This window comes from Laccaria bicolor, genomic scaffold (assembly GCF_000143565.1).
Source record: "Laccaria bicolor S238N-H82 LACBIscaffold_55 genomic scaffold, whole genome shotgun sequence".
In the NCBI taxonomy this organism is placed as follows: domain Eukaryota; kingdom Fungi; phylum Basidiomycota; class Agaricomycetes; order Agaricales; family Hydnangiaceae; genus Laccaria; species Laccaria bicolor.
In genome coordinates, this window is record NW_001889926.1 from 53,781 (window position 1) to 76,526 (window position 22,746).

The window sequence follows — 22,746 nt, forward strand, 5'->3', positions numbered from 1 at the left end:
GACTACATTATGGCATTGCAATGAAAATCATCAAGACTTTTTTTCCTTCTGAACAACTTATCATCGGGCCTAGCTTGTTGGAATCGTGCTTTTCCAAGCTTTTCAAAGGTGGTTCTTATATGGGTTGAAGCTCATTATTACATTTTGTGGAGCTCAAACAATGTGTGAAATGCTATATTTTACAATAAAACCGTCAAGACTTCTCTCTTCCCCAAACAACTTATCGTCGGGCATAGCTTGTTGGAATCATGCTTTTCCAAGCTTTTTAAAGGTGGTTTCTACATGGGTTGAAACTCATTATTAAATTTTGCGGACCTCAAACAAAGTGCGAAATGGTACATTTTACAGTAAAACCATCAAGACTTATCTTTCTCCTGAACAACTTATCGTTGGGCCTAGCTCATTTGAATTCTGCCTTCTCCAGCTTGACAGAGATGGTTTTTATGTGAGTTAAAAGTCATTGTTACATCATGCAGATTGTATCTCAAAAAGTAATCACTACTCCGCCGGAGCAACTTTATAAAAGTTTTACTGCCCAAGCGGAGCTATTTTGAAACAAATTGCACTTCTCCACCAGAGGCATTTGAAAAAGTTACATTGCAGTGGAGCCATTGTTTAAAATATTGCATTGCTCCAGTGGAGCTGTTTTTAAGAAAATACATTACTCCGGCGGAGCCATTGAAAAAAAAAAATACCCTGCTCCGCTGGAGCTATCATTAGTAATTGCACTGCTCCGGCGGAGCCATTTTGAAAAAAATACACTGCTCCGGTGGAGCTATCTTTAGAAGAAATTGCACTGCTCCGGCAGAGCCATTCAAAAAAAAATATATTGCTCTGGTGGAGCCATTGAAAAAAAAATACACTGCTCTGCCAGAGCTATCTTTAGAAGAAATTGCACTGCTCCGGCGGAGCCTACTCAAACAGAACTACCTAAAAAAAAGAAATTGCTGCAGTGGAGCCATTTTTAAAAGAAATACATAACTCTGGCAGAGCTATTGAAAAAAAAAATACATTGCTCCAGCAGAGCCATTTAGAAGATATTTTGCTCCAGTAGAAACATTCTTTGAATTCAAGTTCCCTCTCATATACATTGCCCCAATAGAACCAATTTAACAAAAGTTGCATTTCTCCACCAGAGTCTCTTTGAGATACATGTATGTAGGTCCACAGATAATTTACCTCATCACCCTTCATTAGTAAAATTCTTTTATGTTAGCAGTAGACACTCTCCTCATTGATTGAGTTATTAAGATATACTTTGGCCATTATTTTCCTTAGTTCTCTTAGATATACATTGCTCTGCTGGAGTTGTTTCTTAAAAAATTGTGTTGGGCCACCAGGCTCTTTAAAAAAAAAAGATTGCATTGCTCTGCCGAAGTTGTTTTAAAAATAATTGCAATGCTCCGCCGGGGTCTTCTGTAAAAAAAATTGCATTTCTCCGCCGGGGTCTTCTCTAAAAAAATTGCATTACTCCACCGGAGTCTTTGTAAAAAAAATTGCACTGCTCTAATGGAGCTTCATAGTATATATATATAATATATTGCTCTAGACCAACACAGCTATTAGAAAAAGGTGTCCCCCATGCAAAAGTAATGTGTTTTTATTGGAAGGTCCTCTGCTGGTGTATCATATTCAGCTGTATTTGTGGGACCCATAATATATACAATAGTTAATGGAGGCTGCTTGGGTTCCAAAAGAATTGTTAAAAGTACATGTAGGTCTGCAATGGGTCACATTCATGGTGTTTAACTGACTTCTGCAACCTTATTGTTATGTGGAAGCATTGTAGTACATTTACAAGGTACCCCAATTTGAGCTGGCAGACGATGATATGCATCCTCCCCATGACAGTCCTCATGGTGTTTGAGTGGCTTCTGTGGCCCTATTATTATGTAAAATCTTTATAGTATATTTACAAGGTGCTCCGCATTTTGCCCAAGGTGGGCCGCAATTTGCGCCGTCGGACAATGATGTGCATGCTCCGCAGGAGTCGCTGTCAGGGAGAAGTACAGCTGCCTCAAGCTGATGGGTGATTGTAACGATCACGGCTGTACCAATCACTAAGGGACAGTTTAGAAAACCGGCCGGTCCGGCTGGGCTCATGTTACATGGGTGGTTGTCACATCCGGTTACTACATTAGGTATGGGACATGATGACTAACATATGTGCACTCTGAACAGTCACATCAAACCCTTGTCAACTCGATTCTTTGCGCATGTGGAAAAGAAACGCACCGTTGGCCGCTTTACGTTCATGCAGGACTCTGGGCTATGCGATGCTCGACTTCTCGAGTAACTGGGTATACTCCTTACTTTCTTTTATATGGTCAGCGTCCCTTCTTCGCTTTTGATTTGGTAGATAGGACTTGGGACACGCTCGACTGGCATGCAGTTGCATCTACTGAAGACCTTTTGGCTATGCGCATGCAGCAAATCCTGCGTCGGGACAAGAAACTGGTGCTAGCCATGGAGCAACAGAAGCGAGTGCGTCAACGGGCGGTTGATGATTTTAACAGTAAGCACGAACGTCAGTTGTCCTCTGGGGATTTTCTTCTTGGAACATGGGTTCTTTTGCACGAGACGTGGCTCGACTCCCAGATGGGAAACAAGGGTGCACTGCGTTGGACAGGGCCCTATATTATTCATCGCAAGCTTCGAGACACGACCTATCAGTTGCGCGAACTCGATGGTACTGTCATGCGCGGTTCAATTGCTGCTAATCGTTTAAAGATTTTTTATTATCGCGAAGAACATCAAACGGTCAGAACTGTCAATCCTATGGAATACGCACTCCATGCCGCCGCCAATTCTTTATCGTCATCTTATGCTTCCGTCATCATTGGAACTCTCAACCAACGATTGCTCACTACCCCATCGTACCCTGTTTCTGTCAAAGCTGGAGTACCCATGTTTCCAGATAACCGCTCGCTCGTAGATTTTCCAAGTGTTTCTCCATTTGCTTTTACTTCTCACAGTCTTCACTATCGCTTTCACCCTACTATCGCTTTCACTTGAACCGATGGACTACAATGCGGTTCAGTTTGTCCGGTACACGGCTTCTTCAGCAATTGTGAAGAACCACATTCACAAAAATCTCCTCGAACATTCGTGATCTCGAAGCTTGGGCTCTCGCCGCTCTTCCTCTTCGCTAAGTTTTTCTTCGAACTTTTCATTTGTTTTGCCCCCCCCTTCTTGCGAAACGATGAGGGCATCGTTTTAAAATTTTTACCTATTGTGGAAGTGCATCATGAACCTTTCATGACGCCCTCCCTTTTTTATTTTATTTTTTTATCGTTGTTTCTTTTTTAACGGTTGTTGTTTTTTTTTATATTAACGGCGTATCCTCAAGAGACCGAAGTCACACTCGAGGACTGGACGGTAGGGTCGAGCTAACGATAGCTGGGAAGTCCGCACTGAGGGCGGCAGTGCGTCCATAAATAGACTCCCCAGCATCGGACGGTTCCCCGAGTCATCCCCAGTCTAAAGGTTTGACAGAGGAATCTGACGGGTGCGCCGTGGACATTTTCTTTTTTTGGTGTTCTATAGAATGTCATGACCTTTTTTTAGAATTATTGGACAGGCAGCACGCGAGAACGTGTAGAATGCCTTGTGATTTCTGTTTTTGTATTTAGGTGACCTCCCACCTTGCGAATGGAGTATTCTTCCCCTCTTTTGACTTCGTTCACACCAAGACTTTTAAGATTTTAAGTGATTTACGTCTAACGCTCTTCCCCCTTCCGAACTCGTCGACCTCGGCTTTCGTTTGGACTCCTCAAGAATATTTCACGCACGCAAGAACTTCAAAAGATGCATATACGTGTACTTAAAGTTTTCCTACTGTGCACGTTGAGCACTCGTCCACGCGTTCTCTCACGCCATCCGCGTTAAGTCCCTCTCGTCCCTTACTTTATTGTCCCAACTCGTCTTTCCCTTTCTTCTCCCATCTTTTTGTGTAGACGACCAGTTTCCGTCTCCCTCTGTTGAACTATTGTTCTTCCACACAGGATTTGAACAAGTTAGGCCCAACAATAGGTTTCTTAGGAAAAGAAGAAGTCTTGATGGTTTTCATTGTAAAATATACCTTTTCACAGATTGTTTCAGCTCTGCAGAACATAATAATGGCTGTTACCTCATGTAAAAGCCACCTCTGTAAAGCTGGAGAAGTCAGGATTTGAACAAGCTAGGCCTGACAATAAGTTGTTTGGGGAAAAGAAAAGTATTGATGGTTTCTATCATAAAAAGTACCATTTCACAGGTTGTTTCAGCCCCGCAACATGTAATAATGACTTTTGACTCATGTAAAAACCACCCTTGAAAAAGCATAATTCTAACAAGCTAGGCCCGACAATAAGTTGTTCAAAAAAAAAAAAGTCTTGATGATTTTCGTTGTAATGCCACAATGCAGTCAAGGTTTGATAGAGATTATCAACATAAAACCCTCTTTTCTGTGTTTGTCAACAAAAACAAAACATCTCTTGAAGATTTTAACATGGTAATTACCATGGCATTGAGGTCTATCAGCTGGCTGGTTTTCAGGTTACATGGATTGAAATTGGGTGAGTGCGTCATTGTTCGTCGGGATGCAGGGTCTGTTTGCATGCAGCAGAGGGTCCATGCACCAAGCACATCACCTCAATTTGGAAATGTCTCAGGCACAAACTGAAACTTTGATGGTCCCTGCCCGGCAACAAGCAAGATAGCTGTACCATCCTTGTTGCCGCAACACCCTTTTCTGGTCCTGCATAATGCATACTTGGTTACCTCTGGCTATCAGAGCCAGAGCTCATATTAAGAGAAAGTGTGCACAGCTAAGTCTGAAGTACCATTAGATTGGTGGTGTTTTTGGGGCAATGTGTAGTGCTTAGCTTGGCAGGGTGTTCTATGCAGTGGCTAGTCTAGTGGAGTATCATAAAGAAATGACACCGCCGGCAGAGCACCATTTGCGGAGGGATTGTGTACTCAAATATATTTTCAGTATAAATGTGTCAAACATATTCTAACAGGCTATTATACATTTTCTTAAATGGAAGTGGAGGCAATGTGCAGTGGCTGGTCTGGTGGAGTATCATGAAAAAATGACACCACCAGCAGAGCAATATTTGCGGGGGGATTGTGTGCTTAGATATTTTTTTGGTATAAATGTGTCAAACACATCCTAACAGGCCATTATAAATTTTCAATATAAAAGCAAAGACAATGTGTGGTGGCTGGTCCGATGGTGTATCATAAAGAAAATGACACCGCCGGCGAAGCAATGTTTGCGGAGGTATTGTGTACTTAAATATGTTTTCAGTGTAAATGTGTCAATTCCAACAGGCTATTATAAATTTTCAATATAAAAGCGGAGATGATTTGCGGTGCCTGGTCCGGCGGTGTATAATAAAAAAATGACACCGCTGGCAGGGCAATATTTGCAGACATATTGTGTACTTAAATATGTTTTCAGTGTAAACATGTCAAAAATATTCTAATAGGCTATTATAAATTTTCAATATAAAAGCGGAGGTGATTTGCAGTGCCTGGTCCGGCGGCGTATAATAAAAAATGACACTGCCGGCAGGGCAATATTTGCGGAGGTATTGTGTACTTGAATATGTTTTCAACGTAAATGTGTCAAACTTCATTATAATTCTTTTTCTATTTTTGCGGAGTCAATGTGCGGTGGCTGGTCCGGCGGTGTATCATAAAAAAATGACACCACCAGCAAAGCAATGTTTGCGGAGGTATTGTGTGCTTAAATATGTTCTCAGTATAAACATGTCAAAAGTATTCTAACAGGCTATTATAAATTTTCAATATAAAAGCGGAGGCAATTTGCCGTGGCTGGTCCGGCGGCGTATCATAAAAAAATGACACCGCCGGCAGGGCAATATTTGCAGAAGTATTGTGTACTTAAATATGTTTGCAACGTAAATGTGTCAAACTTCATTATAATTTTTTTCTATGTTTGTGGAGTCAATGTGCAGTGGCTGGTCTAGCGGTGTATCATAAAAAAAATGACACTGCCGGCGAAGCAATGTTTGTGGAGGTATTGTGTACTTAAAATCTGTTTTCAGTGTAAACATGTCAAAAATATTCTAACAGGCTATTATAAATTTTCAATATAAAAGCAGAGGTGATTTGTGGTGGCTGGTCTGGTGGCGTATCATAAAAAAATGACACCGCCGGTGGGGCAATATTTGCAGTGGTATTGTGTACTTAGATATGTTTTCAACGTAAATGTGTCAAACTTCATTATAATTCTTTTTCTATGTTTGCAGAGTCAATGTGCGGTGGCTGGTCCGGCGGTGTACCATAAAAAAATTATATAACCGGTGGAGCAATATTTGTGGAGTGATCACCTTGCTGGTGTACTGAAATCCTTTTGCAGATTAAATGTGTGAAGCTTCTTCCAACAGATCATTCCAATATGCATAATTTCTGCAGAGGCAATGTGTGGTGCTTAGTCCAGTGGAGTGTTTCAGAAGCAATGTGCAGTGCTTAGTCTGGCAGAGTGATTCCACTCAAATTGTAGCAAACAGCATACATAGGTTGATAATATTATGCATGATTGGTATAAGCCAGACTTCTAATTCTAAGTATTCAACTGGATGATCGCCGCCGGCATGTCACCAACACCCCGGCGGAGGGCAATCCTGCAGAGGGTTATGACATTCAAGGTACACCCAGCCGCTCCAGTGGTGTGGGACATTGTTGCTGACGGCCCACACATAGTTACTGGTGGATTGTTCAGGGTCCCTTTGACAATGGGGTCCAGTAATCAAACCGGCCGTCTGGCTAGACCCATACCATTTGATGGATTGTCAGGGCAGGGTGGCCCATTACTAATGAGCCAAGGTGACTAACCTAACTGGTATACGAGTGTAGTTTGTGGCTCTTGAGTTGAGAGGCCTTAGCGTATGCATTTGAAAAATAATGGAGCGTGTGGAAGAGTGATCTGCGGGGTTGGACTGTCAAGATAGACGTAGTACCATCTTGGTGCTAAGCATCTCACCTTGATGGACAAATTTGAGACACGACGAAAGCAAGGGCTAGTCTTGAGTCGAACTTCTGCTTTGTGCCTGCAATGGCATGACTGGCGAACGAACGGAGAAACTTTTAGAGAGGAGACTTTTTACTCCATTGATCATGAATAGGATCCTGTAAAACAACTTTGAAACAAGGATGATCAGAAGTTAGGCTCAGTAGAGGCTATCGCAATTGGTGGACCACGCACCAGCCAGAAGCATTTACTTACAATTACCCTTCTTTGCATGAGGTTCTTTGCCCAGCGAGAGTCAAGCTCGCGTACCAGACAAAATGGCCAGAAGATTTGTCTGACTGGGATCAACCGGATACCACAAATGCACCCTATATATAACCTTCTAGCATGCTGCATATGACGGGTGCATGTACTCCATAATACAGACAAGGGTGTTCCCTTAAGGAGACTAGTCCCTGTTTTGAGGCGAGAGTCAGGAAGTATGATACAGTGCTTTGCATGTGAGATTGCACTCAAAATCTCATGAAAACTTGTTTGTGCTTGTCGTTTGTGGTTGATATCATGTGTTCTACACCCAAAATCAACCCAAAATGGCTACTTCAGGTCACAAAATACAAATGCAAACAAGTTTTTGTGGGATTTGCAGTGCAATCTCACATGCAAAACACTGTAAGTAACCATTTTGGGTGTAGAACACATGACATCAGCCATAAACCACAAGTACAAACAAGTTTTTGTGAGATTTTGAGTGCAATCTCACATGCAAAGCACTGTAAAAAGGAGCTTGCCTGCATCATACCGATGCCTTTGTTTGGGAGTCGAACCCAGCTTTCCTAACCAACAATACAATCAGCATATTGTAGTCGCCAATCTACTAACAAAGACCTTGAATGGATGTGTCCCTGATGGATTGTGAACCTGGATATGAAAGTGAACCTGGTGGCGGTTGGTAACTGGAAACTTGCTGGAAACCGTCTTTAGTGTTCACATATGCACAACGAATTCGCGCATTGATGTCTGCAGGAGTAAGTAGATGTACAATGTTGAGAATGCTCGCACTGGGATGTGAGAACTGTGATAGCCAGTACTTGCAATTGCCAATTGGAAAAATGTTAACTTTGTTGAGACAATGTGGGCGTACGCAAGGCGTTGCTCCAGCACGTGACTAAAGACTCTTCCTCTTTGTACCCAACATTCGATCCAGCTGGCCACATATCTAGTACTGAATGCGCCTAGATATGCGTCTCGAGGGACTCTTCATCGGAAGTGTGTTGCCACGTCAAACACAAGCCAAACTCGAAGGACATGACATTCCTCTCACAACGGGGTGACGTTGCTGGGACGTTTGGGTGGTAGGGAAGGTCTGAACATATGTCCTCTCTTCTTTTCCCCATATCTTATCCTTTTTCCGTTTCCTTTCCTTTCACCGTCCTTTCTATCTATGCCTCTCCACTGTCTCTACCCTTCCATTCCTCCATTCACTACCGTCTTTGCTCCTTGTTGTGACACTCTTTCTCCTCGTCTTCTCTTCTCGTGTTTCCGTGCGAGATGTCAGGCTGTGACCAACGATGGGAGAAGAGGCTGAGGATCGTGTTTCCTTCGTCGGAGGTTTTGCATGCTGTGATGCGAGAGAGTTCCGTGGGTGTAGAAAACTGTCATTGCATGAAGGAGGGTCCGATGACGACCTCAGTTTTCATCGGTGCGACCAAGAGTTGGGTCATCAACGTTAATTCAACTGGTGAGTATGGCCATCTGGGCTTGGGTGTACATTGCTGATGTGGCTTTGGATCATAGTAACATTGGCCTTTGAAGGGCATAGTCAGATGCTGCATTTTCGGAAGGCATTCGCATGTGGGATATCTAGATCGGCAAAAGGTCTCCAGGGTATTCCCTCCACTCCGAACGCGAAATACTGCTCGCTCAACGGCTGAGGAACTCGAAGCTTAGTATGATGCTGGTTTCCTGCCTATCCAGAAAGTTCCAAAATAGCCGTACGTCAAATAACTGAACTTCTCAATCTCGCCTTTTGCATGATACCAGTTGGTTCCCGGACTCCAAACCCCAAATAGTCAACAAGTTTAAAGCATGGTACAATGCCTCTTTTCCCCCAATCCCAGAAGACCTACTAGCCATCCCTTCTTCATCGGGACGATGACGGATCCCGCACCGCCAATATTCTCATGCTCTAGGAAACTTTAGTCACCTGGATAGGTTCGACACATGGCTGTCATGGGATCTCCATTCTTGTAGGCACGAGGGATGAAATCACTACATACAAGAGGCAGGAGGATGATCCATTGGATAGGACTAGTGATGTGCCGGCTCAGGCTTGGCCTGAAAGCCCCGGCTTTGGCCTGGCCTGGAGGGGCTTGGGCTCATCAGGAATACAGGCCAAGCCAAAAGCCGTGAAGGCTGGCCTGGCCTGGCCTGGCTTTGGCTTAAGCCAGGGCTTGGTAGGAGAAAATGTATTATATTTCAATTTCATCATCACTATCTACGTCGAGATCAATAATTAGACCATCCCATGCTTTGGGGTTCTCATCAACCCAGTCAGGATCACCATCATCCTCCGGAACATCAGCATACTCAGCCTCAAGAATAGAACTTGGTGCATGCTCTCGAAAAATGAGGTCCTTTCGAAAAAGACACTTCAAAAACTGCAGAGCCTCGACGATATCACCCTTCAATCGATTTCGCCGCTTGCTGATAGTAATCCCAGCAGAGGAAAATGCACGCTCACTTGATACGGATGACGCCATGATAGCGAGATAGTCACGAGCAAGCGAAGCCCAGACTGGGAAATCAGAGGCATGCATCTAGGAGACAAAATTTTATTCCTGCATGCTGAGAACAAATAAATAGATAGACGTACCCCCCACCACTTTATTAATGATGTTCCGTCAGAGACCCGATGCGTAGCATCAAGGTACAGCCTAAATTCACGCAACCAAGGTTTCTGAGAGTCAGCGGATGAAGCTCCAGCAGGAGGGACTGTAGGTCCCTCATCGTCGCTATCGCTGAGCTCATCAAGAAGCTTCGAGAGCTTTTTCTGGCTGCTTGTCTGGGTTGGGACAGGCGGAGAGGTTCCCTTGCCATGAATCTCATAATAACGTTCCTTGAACTAACATGCATTAAACCTTAAGATCTTTAAATGAAAAATAATAACTTACAATTTCCTCGGCCGATTCTATGACTTCCTTCTGCAGTTCTTCGCTCCAATGTTTCTTGAAATAATCCATTTTTTTCTCAGGATCAAGCACTGGCACAAAATCGTTAACATGTCCAGAAAAATAAGAAATGAGTACTCACACATCACAAGAGTATATGCATGAGAGGTGGAAGTCTTCTCATAATACTCCTCAATTTTTTCGGCAGCAGCAGCTAATGCCTCAGTGAAGTCCTGGTATTTGGGTCGCTTCGCTCGGCTGCTCCAGGCTTTGTGCAAAGCCTCAAGGGCAGGAATGCCAGAGTGAAGGGTGGGGGAGTCATCGTACGAAAATGCTTGTTGCGCACAGTCGGCGAACTGAGGAAATTGTTATGAATAAAAATAGAAATGAACGTATCGCTAACACTTACCCCAAGAAGTTCAACCACCAGCTTGACGAGTGTCCACTCATCATCAGATAGTATCAACTTATCGATTTTCGCCCGTTTTTCAAGATCGGGCTCCTCACGCCCAGTCTCGTAAATGAAATCCTTGATATACTATAATAATCGATAAGGAAGTTGGTAATTGATTATCATGAACAAACATACCTCTCGCAACTGTAGTGCTCGGGAGAGCATATTATATGTGGAGGACCAACGGACCTTCATATCGAGAAGGAGGGTCAACGTCGATGTCCTCCCTGCACAGGTCTGAAGGTTTTTGAGTCGCTCCTTACGTTTCGCAGACGAACGAGCCTATAAAAAGCGTAAGAACAGGCAAAGACAAGACAGAGTGGATTAAATAAATACCTTGACTGTTATTGCCCGTACCAGACCTATGACGTCTCGCATAAACCCATCAACATTGGGTTCATGCTCACTGGGCTGCGCCGGATCGAAATGCTTCGTCTTACTATATGTGGCAATGAATGCCTGGGCAGCCAGATTGATTACATGGGCAAGGCATCTATAACGGACAGGTTATCAATGCAGACTCCATAATATAAATTATCTTTCACCTTATATACGAAGAGGTATGGTCCCACTTTTTGCAGTCCTTTCATAGCGGCGAGGAGTTTAGTAAGTACTCAAAGTGACGTAGCATAGTTAAATTATTTTTAGCATTGTCGCAGGTCATCCATCCGACCTTGTTTTAGAAGTGTTTAGATAGATGATGATAGATGGGAGGATAAAACTTACTTTGTGAGCGATCCCAAGGCGCTTGACGATTTTGAACAGAGCCCGTGCAAGAGTAGCACCGTCATGTGCACTATTCATCTGCGTGAACCCAAATAAAGCGCTACGTTCCTCCCATACCCCATCCGATACTTCCTCAATCCAATGACCAGTAACTGCAAAATACGCGTCTTGGTTGGCAGCTTGCCAGGCATCTGCAGTGAGGCTAATCAGCCCAGTCTTATCACTCTAAACAATGAATATATTGTGAGAACGATATTAAAAAGGTAGAAGGAAGAAGGAAGAACTTACAGTCACCCTTCGCCTCAAGGCGGCTACGCTGGACTCAAAAAGGTCCATGACATGCTGCCTCGTCGCTTTCCTAGTGGGAAAATTAACCCCGTTGGTGGAGCGAGCTGCGACGTTGATCATTTTGTGAAATGCCGGATGTTCAAGAGCTTGAATTGGCTGAATAAAAAAATCAGCCAAGCAGTTGGCAATGTGAAAACGCATACCTGATCGGTTGAGACCAACCACTCGATGGTGGCCTCACGAAATAGAGCATCAGAGTACGCCACATAGGTTTGCGGCGGTGGTCGCTCCTTCAGGTGTGGGTGAAGCGTCGACTGTTTGGAGTCTTCCGCTGCAGCTTGAGCCTCCTTGCGACTCTTGACGGCCTTTGGGAGCTTGGACTCGAACTCGTTCTTGAGGCACCATAGATCGTACTTCGCCTGAAGTAAAAGATGTCAGCGTTCGAGCATCCTACCAATTGAAATATGACTTACTTTATGACAAGATTCAATATGTCGACGTAATGTTGTTGCTTCGGCAACCAACGTTTGGGGAGATCCTTTTTTTCTAAGTATAAAAGGGTCGTCAGTAGAGATGCAAAGTAGCTAGAATTTTCGTCATACCTGCACAGAATACACGCCCTCCTTCGCTTCCCCGCAACAAGCTCCGTTGGATGGAAGAATGCGTCGACATCCTTAGATTTGTCCTTTATCTTTATGGTGGGCGGCTCTTCTGGATCGGATTCCTCGGGTTCGACAACAGCTGCAAAATGTATTGAGAGATGTGAATAACGATCAGGTAAAATGATACTTACCTGCGTCGCACTCACGATCACTTCCTGCATTTGATGGTGCTGGAGATTGTGGGCGGGATTTCTTCGATTGAGGCTCTAAGACTATTTCTTTATGAGCAGCGTGGTGGAAATAGGTGAAATGAAGTACCGTTGGTGTCGTTCTCGTCATCGTCGCTATCGACAACGACGGTCTTTAGTTTGTTTGCTCTTGATCCTGAGCGTGAGGTGGTAGCAGACGTTTGAGTTGTTGACAGCGTGAGAGAACTCTTTTGAGCCTCGGTGATAGCGCGGTCATGGGCATCTTGGTGGGATTTTACTTGTAATTGAGCGCGATTGCGGGGGTCCGTAATTTTCGCCGATGCCTTGGGTTGGCGCTTCGCATTTTCGGGTACCAAAGACATTCCGGATATACATTCAAAAAATCGTGTGTATTCGAATTTCCTGTTAAACTATACAGTTGAGATGATATTTGAACTCAGACAAAAACTCAGTCAAGCCAGGGCCCAGGCCCCAGGCTTTGGCTTTCCAAAATGCTGAGCCAGGCCAAAAGCCCCCCTCAGGCCAACCTTCGGGCCTGGCTTGGCCCGGCTTTTTTTGGCCTGGCTTGGCCTGGCTTCTGGCCTCAGGCCGAAGCTGGCACATCACTAGATAGGACGAGGGTAAGGCCTCTATTGATGATCGGGGCGAGCTTCATCTTGTGGGGGGCCCATGTCGAATTGTATGGTTAACATGATGGAAAGGGAGGGGAGGGTGACTGACCGACTTTAAAAATATGAACAGAGATGCTCTCCAAGAAAATATGCCACACAATTATCCACGAAGGTTTTTGTCTGGGAATCGAACCCAAATATCGCGCGCTCCAGCCTCAAAGCGGGTGCATACATGGCCAATGCACTAACAAGGTATATATATTTCCTTTTCGGATGTTGTGCTGAGGTACTTACGCGTGTCCAGAGGTTCTTTATTTTCTTCTCAAAATGTCGGACACGAAAGTACAAAGCGTAGTAGGATCCTCGTCGGTGTGAGTAGGCTGAACCGCCAGTCATGGGTCATCAACAGGTGAGTTTTGGGCTCATTTAGGCTTCAGTTTATATTGCTGATATCGGATATCTGGATGGTAGTAACGTTGGCCGTTCAAGAGCATGGACAGACGCTGCATTTTCCGAGGCATCCGGACATACATGCAAGTGTATCTATTAGCGAATCAGACCTATCAACGAACCTGCTGTTACTAAAACCAACCATACGTCAACTCACAGTCAACTCCAACCTGAAATACTACTCAACGGCGGAGAAATTCAAAGCGCAGCATGACGCCGGTCTCCCAGTGCCTATCCCAAAAAGTTTACTGACCAGTCATGCTCAGTTCTCGTTGAAGAGATGACAAATCCCGCCCTGTGGTCTGTGACCAATATCTTACTCGCTCGTTTAGTCCAACAACAGTCGATGGAGTCCCCGTTCTCGTATGCACGAACAACGAAATTACTACGGACAAGATGTGGGAGGACAATCCGGTGGTATGGGAAAACGGAAAGGCTTCTGTTGTTTGAATGGGGTGAGCTTCGTATTGTGGGAGATAGACAGTCAAGGGGACGGATTGTAGCATGACGAATAGTGCAATTAAGTTGATGGAGTGGGAGGAGTGATTGATCTTGGGATGTTGGGGATAGAGGATCACGAACTTTGGCTGTGGGTCCATAAAGTATGAACATCCGAAAATTGGTTGATTCCTTTTTGCAAGTGTTACATCTGTCATTCTATTCATTTCAAATCACAAAAGCAAAAGCTTATATTTTATTTTGAAGGTTTTGTCTGGGCATCGAACCCACATATCCCGCATGTCAAGACTCAATCTACAGCTCCAGAGTGTACGCATGACAGGCGCATAGACAACCAATGCCCCAACACAGGTGTTGAATGTATATTTCTTTTTCCTGAGTTTGTGTCGAGGTACCCATGCGTATTGAGCCTTTCTTGGATTGATTTCAAGATTGCATGGCATTGAAGTATGAAGAATTTAAGATGTACAATAACATGTGAACAAGGCGTGCGCCGTGGATCAATTCATTTAGGAGTAAATTTATGTAACCTTTTCTTTTTTTTCAAGAAAAGAAAAGAAACCCTCGCCATCGCACTCTCTGTCTGGGAATTGAACCCAGTTCTCGCAGGTGAATCTGGGTCACTCAATGTTTCGCGCATCGAGACTGCATGTACTGACCAGTGTACTAACAAAGAAGTTACATTTTGACGTCTTGAACATGAGCTAAAATATTCAGTCAGAGGCATTCCACGAGGAGAAATAATTGATGCCGGTATGGAGAGGAAATCCTAATTTTGATAAAAACAATGATGGATGAATCGATGAAGTCTGGGCAAACCTTTTCCGCTCCCCCAAAAATGATGTCATACCTTATGAATTTACCTCTCTGTCTGGGAGTGGAACCCAGCTTTAGCACCTAATCCCTTAAGGTTTTGAACCATGACACCATATCCAGCAACACAATGACATCATATGCTGATGGAAGACCTGGTGAAGATACAGAAGCTGGAGGGATGGTGGGTGGGTGATGCGTGAGACGTACTGACTGCCTGTGGATCAAGAAATGTCAGTAAAGGAGTGTGCAAACACGGAGGCGTGTTCTGCTCACCTGGGGATCAAGAAATGTCAGGAAAGGGGTGACATTTCAAGAGTGCCCAGCGATGAGTTCAAGTAGCGACTAATGTTTCACCCATAGGGCCAAGGGTGGAAACAAAGAGCCACTACAATGTTGTGTTGCAGAAACAACAACATGAACATGCATGTCGCGCTGTTCAGGGATGAACAAGGCAGGCATGCCGGAATCGCAAGCACGTGAATTACGGAAATTCACACACCTCAGGGATTAGATTTGTGTAAACACAAGTTTTTAAATCCAACTAATCCCTTAAGGTTTTGCTCAGGCAGTCATTCCGAGGGATAGGGTTGCACAGCCACTGCCCTGTGACCAGCGGCAGGGCCTGCTAAACGTAGTGTTTGAAAGTCCGGTTCGGTCCGGTTTTTTGATGCCCAGGGGCGTTAACCGTAACCGTAACCGGTCTGCCTTTTCCCCAGAAGTCAAAAGACCAGACCAGACCGCAAAAAGACTGCAGACCGTGGTCTTTTGCGGTCTATAGACCGGTTTCGGTCTGCATCGGTTTTAACTGGTTTATGACCGGTCTTTAGGCCAATACTTTAAAATTATGAATCGGTATATTTATTAACATCTCTAATAGCTTCAAAACGAGCCCAAGAACGTTACATTCCGTTAGGAATTGGTGCTTCTATAAAATAAGTCTGGTACATCTATTATTCCCAAAAGTAATTTACATTTTAATTCATATCTCTCTCGTTTCTTTACCAAATCGTACGTTCTTGGGTGCGTTTTAAAGGGTATTTAAGGGGTTACAAAAGACCGGTCCAAACCGGTCAAGACCAGTTCACGTTAACCGGTTTTTTTGCGGTCTTTACATTTCAAAAATAAAAGACCATAACCGCAGGTCCAGTCTTTTGCGGTCTTGGTCCGGTCTGGTTACGGTCTTTTTCCAGTCACGAGACCGGACTTCCAAACACTAGCTAAACGAGTCTCATTTTTCTGGGTACGTAAGATACTATGGAGAAAAAGTGTAGAAAACGGAGCTTGGAGAAGAAAGGGTGGAGGAGAAGGTGGATGATAAGAAAAATGGGAAGAGGGAAGTTTAACAAGGGAGGGAGGAACGAAGCGGACTATTGTTTGAAGAGAAAATAAATGCAGCCAGAAGGGAGGGGTGTACGCGAATGTAAGACTGGAAGGCCTCTGATTTCCAATGACCCATTCCTTGAATGACGTTGGAGGGGGTGCCATTTAATGCATAGAAAGTAGCGCTGCCAGGTCAGAAGGAATGGCTGGCGGTTTCTGAACCAAAATGAGAACATGAGAGAGACAGGAACCAATGGCGGGTAGGGATGGAACCATCTGCATGAAGCCAGAGTTCAGGGTTGAAGGAAATAAGCGATCATGGGAGAGGACATAGGAGCAGAAGGCAGAGATGGCAGTGGGCCCCACTGTGGAGGAGTGAACGAGAATCTTGTTGCCTTGGAATAATCGATCAGCCTTGTGAGAAGGCAAGAGGAAGGAGAAAGAATCCATAGTGATGGAGTGTTTGATGACTTTGCGGTAGTCGCGCAGGGTGGGGTTGTCAGGCCAGACATTCTCGCCAAGACGCATAAGACCAAAGAAGGATGTGCATGCAATGGTGAGGAAAAGTAAGGTGTCATGGTCAGAGGTAGGGGAGAGGCGCGAGTTGATGGTGATGATTTCATCATGGGAAATGGCACGTTTGTGTACAGTGGTGGGGGAGCCGTGAAGCTTGGTGCATCCTGTGAGGGTGCACGTGACAATATTTGAGCGATGGGTGTCACGGACAGAGGGGTAAAATGTTTCAAGCTGGTTGCAGATTCCTTAGAGGTAAGACTTCACAGACGAAGGCTTGATGTGATGGCACATATAGACGACAAAGAAGCTGAGGGTGTCAGGGTTTGGTTCAATGGGGAAGTGGTGCAAGTTACAGAAGTTGATGTAAGAATGTAGGGCAGAGGTATTGGATGCAATGGAGGCAGGCTCGAGGGCGATAGTAGTGTTCGAAAGTCCGGTTAGGTCCGGTTATTGGGTGCCCAGGGGCTCTAACCGAGACCGAGACCAGTTAGCCTTTGTCCCGAAACCTAAAATAACCTAACCAGACCGCAACTAACCGGTTACGGTCAGTTATTTGCAGTTACTAACTGGTTAGGACCGAAAAATAAAGAATCAGTTATAACAAGGCAAATATGCTCATATGTATCTTGATAGATATTATTTCTGCATATTCTAGCTTTAAAACGAGCCCAAGAACGCTAAAATCGGTGAAGAATTGACATATTTATGCAATTATCCTTGAAAGTCTACACATTTGAGTGATATTTTAGAGATTTGACCATAACTTAGTCAAATTTTAAGCGTTTTCGACGTTCTCAAGTGCGTTTTGAAGGTGTATAATAGGGCTGGTTATAACCGGTTATAACCGGTTATTTAACAGTTAGTTAACCGCAAAATAACTGGTTATTCCATTTTCGAAATCAACTAACCCTAACCGCGGTTAGGTTAGTGTTGCGGTTAGGTCCGGTTATTTTCCGGTTAACTAACCTAACTTTCAAACACTAGGCAATAGTGTGTTCGTGTTGAAGGCACTCAAGGCTCCAAGCAATCCGTGGAGGTTGCCTGGAGCCAGAAAGGGAGAGATTCATGATAGAACAGCCCCCAGCGTCAATTGAGGGGGTGTAAAATCCTCGATGTAGAGGTTAGTGTTGCGCATGCGAGCCAATGCAATTGCGTGGGAGTTGTGGCAGCAGGAGATGGAATCAGCAATGTCATTCTGCTCTCCTGACACATGTATGACCCAGAGCTGGCAGTCAAAGTGCATCATGAGGTCTGCTGCAGTCAGAACAATGGGTTGAGATCAGGGGTAGCACGCAGGGTGCGGAAGAGGTCAACGGTGTTGGAGTTGTCAGTGTAAACCACAACTCGGTGGGGAGGGGTGTGTGTGAAGTGCAGGATCCAATCAAAAACTGAGAGGACTGCATAGGCCTCCCAGTAGAAGATGGTACAGGAGGTGAAGGTGGGGATTGAGGCCTGGAAGCCAAGGCCGTGACGTGGCGACCAGAAACCAAGGCCAAAGAGGCAGGCATTGGAAAGAAGGAACTTGGAAGTAGTCAGCATCTGCGGCTTCCTAATCCAGGGACTTGAGAAGGAATACTCCCTCACAGGATTCCAAGTGGTTGGCGGCCCACAGAAGCTCATGGCAGATCTGTGTGTTGAGATAGAGCTCTGCCGATGGTCTCTTCTTGTTAGTGCTTGAAAGTCCAGTCCAGTCTGGTTTTTTTGGCCCAAAACGAAAAGACCGAGACCTAGACCGGTCCACACAATTCCTAAAACGTCAAAAGACTGGACCAGGACTGGAAAAGACCAAGACTGCGGTCTTTTTCGGTCTTTGGACCAGTCTTGGTCCAAACTGGTTACAACTGGTTCAAGACCGGTTTTTCAACTAAATATGCAATAATATTTGCAATTATGAGTCGGTAAATTTATTGAGATTCTTTGTAGCTTCAAAACGAGTGCAAGAACGTTAAATTCTGTTGAGAATTGATGTATCTACATAAATACCAAGGTACATCTACTATTTTCACGAAATATTTTACTATTTTATATGTATCTTTGTCAGTTTTTGGCCTAAAAATATGATCTTAGGTGCGTTTTGAAGGGTTATTATGTAGGTACAAAAGGCCAATCTTAACCGACCAGACCGGTCCACGTTAACCGGTCTTTTTGCGGTCTTTTAATCTCAAATCTGCAAGACCAAGACTGCAGGTCCAGTCTTTTGCAGTCTTGGTCCAGTCCAGTTGCAGTCTTTTTGCAGTCTTGAGACTGGACTTCCAAGCACTACTTCTTGTTGCTCATCTTCACGTAGACTGCGCTCAAGCAGGGGTGAAGGAGGGGGAAGACATTCAGAGACCAGTTGATCCAGCGAGCCATCTGCTGGAGGTCTGAAAGCTTTGGGCACCGATTGCGGATGGCAAATTCACGGATGGCAAGGATAAGGTCTTGGAAAGCATCAGGGGGCATGGTGAAGGACATTTTGTTGATGTTGATGTCGAAGCCAATGATGGTGAGGGTGGGGCCTGAAACTTGTTTCGCCTCATCATGAGGAATGCTGATTTCATCCCACAGTTCGAGTAGATGAGCCTGTTTCGAGGGCATGAATTTCTGGTAGGGCTCATACCACAGAACATCACACTCCAGCTCAAAGGAGAAGATGTCATCACAATAGCCAAAGAGGTCGAGGATCTCGCATAAAGTGATAGCAATCCAGAGGACCAAGGAGAAGAAACTCCCAAATATGCCACCTGAAGCATGGCTGTCAAAGTTGCAGCAATGGTTGAGATTGTAGGACCCATTGATCTTCACCACTTGCTTTGATTGCCATTCCTTTGCCAGAGGGCAAAGGCGATGGGCATCCTTCGCATCTGACTTGAAAGCCACGATGGGAACATCGAAGCCAACAGCCCTGCGGTAGTCAAGCAAGCTCTGCTCGAACTGCTGCAAGCCATCCAGGGGCACAGAGACAACCTTTTTGTCAATGAGGTCGTTCAGAGTCAATGGCTGGGCACTGTGGTTAACGCAAAGGCGAAGTTTATCAGAGTGTTTCTTGGTGGAGACAGTGGTGGGTATGGAGAGCATGCATGGGAGGAGGGAGTTGAAGGACTCAGAGAATCGGCCTTTACTGATTTCGCATTGATGTTGTTCCTCAGCAAATTGAATGTGGGCGGGGTCCGAAAGGTACTCCTTTGCATTGAGCTTAAATGGAAGGCAGGTGCTTGCAGTATCTGCCCAAGGCCAGAAACCATCAGAGAAACCACAAACAACTGATGAGACAAAATCAGGGTTGGGATGGTGTACCAAGAGGGATTCAAGAACAGATGCACGGATGGGGCTGACGATACAGAATAGGTGGGGGTTGGAGTTGATGGAGTCCTGGAGGACTTGATTGTTACGCTCGTGATCTGGGACAGGGGGTAAGGGTGGTAGAACCTCTGAGGCCATGGCAAGGGTGAGATAGGGGTCAAGAGCGCCGTCTGCTCCCCACCAAAAATGATGGACATAGGAAGGGCATGATGAAAGGCCTTCAAACCTCGAGACCTGCTTGAGGTTGTCAGTGATGTAGTCCTGGACATCACTTCCCACAGGCAGGGGCGATGTGGCCCATCAAGCGACATTTTGAGCAAATGTGAGCATAGTCACATGAGGACTGGGAATTGGGGCAGGTGCCAGTGTTGTGACGCTGACAAGCTTCACGTCTGGGCTTGGACATGGAAGAGGGACAACAGGAGGACCTGGTGGCTTCATCTCGAGGTAATCCTGATGATCCACCACCATTTTGGAGCCAGAGAAGGCTGAGGTCGGTGAAACTAGTGTGGTCTGTAAGCAATAGGTCTCGTCGTTGAGAGACGTGTAGTTGAACAGCCTTATCGAAATGAATGACCTGGCTGTGCTGCTCTGGGGGCATGGAAGTGAAGAGCTGGCAGATAAATTTTGCATATGCGACGAGCTCAGAGTTGCAATGAGGGAAGGCAAAGAGCAGTGCCTCAATGTACCCGTCCCAGGCAATGGTCCAGTCAGAGTGGGATCAGACAGTCTTAGCAGGAGTGCAGGAACTGACGATGAATTCAAGGGTTCCAACTTTCTCTCGTTTTTGGTTGTCGTCTCCCACTGCATAGATCCTGGAGAGGTTGTGGTCGAGGTCGACGGTATGCCCAAGAATGATGTTGGTCCACTCCCCATCAGGGAATTGGGGGCATTGTGCTGAGTTGAGTAGGGACAACTTCGCGAATTTCTAGTGTTTGGAAGTCCGGTCTCGTGACTGGAAAAAGACTGTAACCAGACCGGACCAAGACCGCAAAAGACCGGACCTGCAGTTACGGTCTTTTATTTTTGAGATGTAAAGACCGCAAAAAAACCCGGTTAACGTGAACCGGTCTTTTGTAGCCCCTTAAATACCCTTTAAAACGCACCCAAGAACGTACGATTTGGTAAAAAAACGAGAGAGATATAAATTAAAATGAAAATTACTTTTGGGAATAATAGATGTACGAGACTTATTTTATAGAAGCACCAATTCCTAACGGAATTTGACGTTCTTGGGCTCGTTTTAAAGCTAATAGAGATGTTAATAAATTTACCGATTCATAGGTTTAAAATATTAGCCTAAAGACCGGTCATAAACCGGTTAAAACCGATGCAGACCGAAACCGGTCTATAGACCGCAAAAAGACCGCAGACCGCGGTTTTTTGCGGTCCGGTCTGGTCTTTTGACTTCTGGGGAAAAGGCAGACCGGTTATGGTTACGGTTAATGCCCCTGGGCATCAAAAACCGGACCGAACCGGACTTTCAAACACTATGAATTTCGGATCCCAGGCGAAGTTTTCGAGGCAGGTCTGTGTCTGTCTGAGCTCGAGTGAGAGTGGGGCCAGGTCAACCTCCTCCTGGATGATCCAGGGGAAGCGTGAGGGGTCGATACATCGCTTGGAAGAGATGGACTCAGGTCCGTCATCCGGTCCAGGAGATCGAGGGCACTTGGATGTGTCCTCATTCTCAACCTGGGGAGAGTGTTCGACCTGGAGCGGATCGCTGGGCTCGCCCTCAATGGTTTCAGCTTGTCCCCCAGTTGGATTCAGCTCAGCAGGGAGTCGACCTCTTTCCACTGCTCCCTCTTGGAGATGGTCGTGGTTGTCGAGCATTGTGAGGTAGGATTTGAGAGCCTGGACAGTAGGTCTGGCTTGGTCATTGTGGCATAATGACCGATAACGGTTTGGAGGAGCAAGAAGACAAGAACCTTATCCACTGAACCCGCACGATATTCCTCCACACACTTCTCACACTCCTCAACAGCTTCTACAGGGAGTAGCGCAGGTGACTGGGTGGAATCCTCTTGTGGGGGATGCTCAGGGGAAGCTTGGTCGTTAGAGGTGGTGATGGCTTGATCTGTTTGCAGCGCCAAATCCGTCATCAAATGAGGACAACAACTTGTTGGATGATGGGAGGTACGACAATGGTGATGTGTGAGACGTACTGACTGCCTGGGGATCAAGAAATGTCAGGAAAGGGGTCCGCAAACATGGAGGCGTGTTCTGCTCACCTGGGGATCAAGAAATGTCAGGAAAGGGGTGACATTTCGAGAGCGCCCAGCGATGAGTTCAAGTAGCGACTAATGTTTCACCCATAGGGCCAAGGGTGGAAACAAAGAGCCACTACAATGTTGTGTTGCAGAAACAACAACATGAACATGCATGTCGCGCTGTTCAGGGATGAACAAGGCAGGCATGCCGGAATCGCGAGCGCGTGAATTACGGAAATTCACACACCTCAGGGATTAGATTTGTGTAAACACAAGTTTTTAAATCCAAGTAAATCGGCCTGGCCGTATCTAATGACATGTGCTTGTACTGACCAATATACTAACAAAGAGGTTGTGTATGTGTCTCTTCAGTGGCTGTTTGTCGCGATGAAAATCGGCAAAGCGGCGTCCTCAGCGTTATTGTAAATGCATCCTGCAGTCAAGTCCACTCATTACTAATTATTCCTCTGGGAATTGTAATTGTGGCGGTCAAGTAGTAACCTGTATAGAATTAAAGGCCATGTTCACTTCCTGCCTTTCTTCCAAAAATGGCAGGTTCTTTATAAGCGACATCTCTGTCTGGGAGTTGAACCCAGCTTTCGTCCTTCAATGAATGTGGCTATTTTCCTCATATCACAGGCGTGTACCGGCCGA

General features: G+C 45.3%; 4 protein-coding genes across 4 annotated transcripts; 2 read left to right on the forward strand and 2 right to left on the reverse strand.

Moving 5' to 3' along the window:
• Positions 1–9,450: 9,450 nt before the first annotated feature.
• Positions 9,451–10,981, reverse strand: LACBIDRAFT_312828 (uncharacterized protein; the record flags this gene model as incomplete). The annotated part of the gene is made up of 7 exons (XM_001888440.1): positions 9,451–9,798; positions 9,855–10,097; positions 10,153–10,241; positions 10,292–10,505; positions 10,559–10,687; positions 10,739–10,885; positions 10,940–10,981. 7 exons carry the CDS (start codon positions 10,979–10,981, stop codon positions 9,451–9,453), a joined length of 1,212 nt encoding a protein of 403 aa, XP_001888475.1.
• Positions 10,982–12,919: 1,938 nt separating this feature from the next.
• Positions 12,920–13,939, forward strand: LACBIDRAFT_333735 (uncharacterized protein; the record flags this gene model as incomplete). The annotated part of the gene is made up of 4 exons (XM_001888390.1): positions 12,920–13,048; positions 13,170–13,291; positions 13,419–13,448; positions 13,822–13,939. 4 exons carry the CDS (start codon positions 12,920–12,922, stop codon positions 13,937–13,939), a joined length of 399 nt encoding a protein of 132 aa, XP_001888425.1.
• Positions 13,940–15,206: 1,267 nt separating this feature from the next.
• LACBIDRAFT_312831 (uncharacterized protein) lies at positions 15,207–15,542 on the forward strand (the record flags this gene model as incomplete). The annotated part of the gene is made up of 2 exons (XM_001888391.1): positions 15,207–15,215; positions 15,330–15,542. The coding sequence occupies 2 exons, from the start codon at positions 15,207–15,209 to the stop codon at positions 15,540–15,542; spliced, it is 222 nt and encodes a 73-aa protein (XP_001888426.1).
• A 5,798-nt stretch (positions 15,543–21,340) lies between these two features.
• Positions 21,341–22,614, reverse strand: LACBIDRAFT_333738 (uncharacterized protein; the record flags this gene model as incomplete). The annotated part of the gene is made up of 7 exons (XM_001888441.1): positions 21,341–21,753; positions 21,855–21,959; positions 22,048–22,113; positions 22,195–22,225; positions 22,340–22,401; positions 22,438–22,525; positions 22,594–22,614. The coding sequence occupies 7 exons, from the start codon at positions 22,612–22,614 to the stop codon at positions 21,341–21,343; spliced, it is 786 nt and encodes a 261-aa protein (XP_001888476.1).
• Between the last annotated feature and the right edge of the window lie 132 nt (positions 22,615–22,746).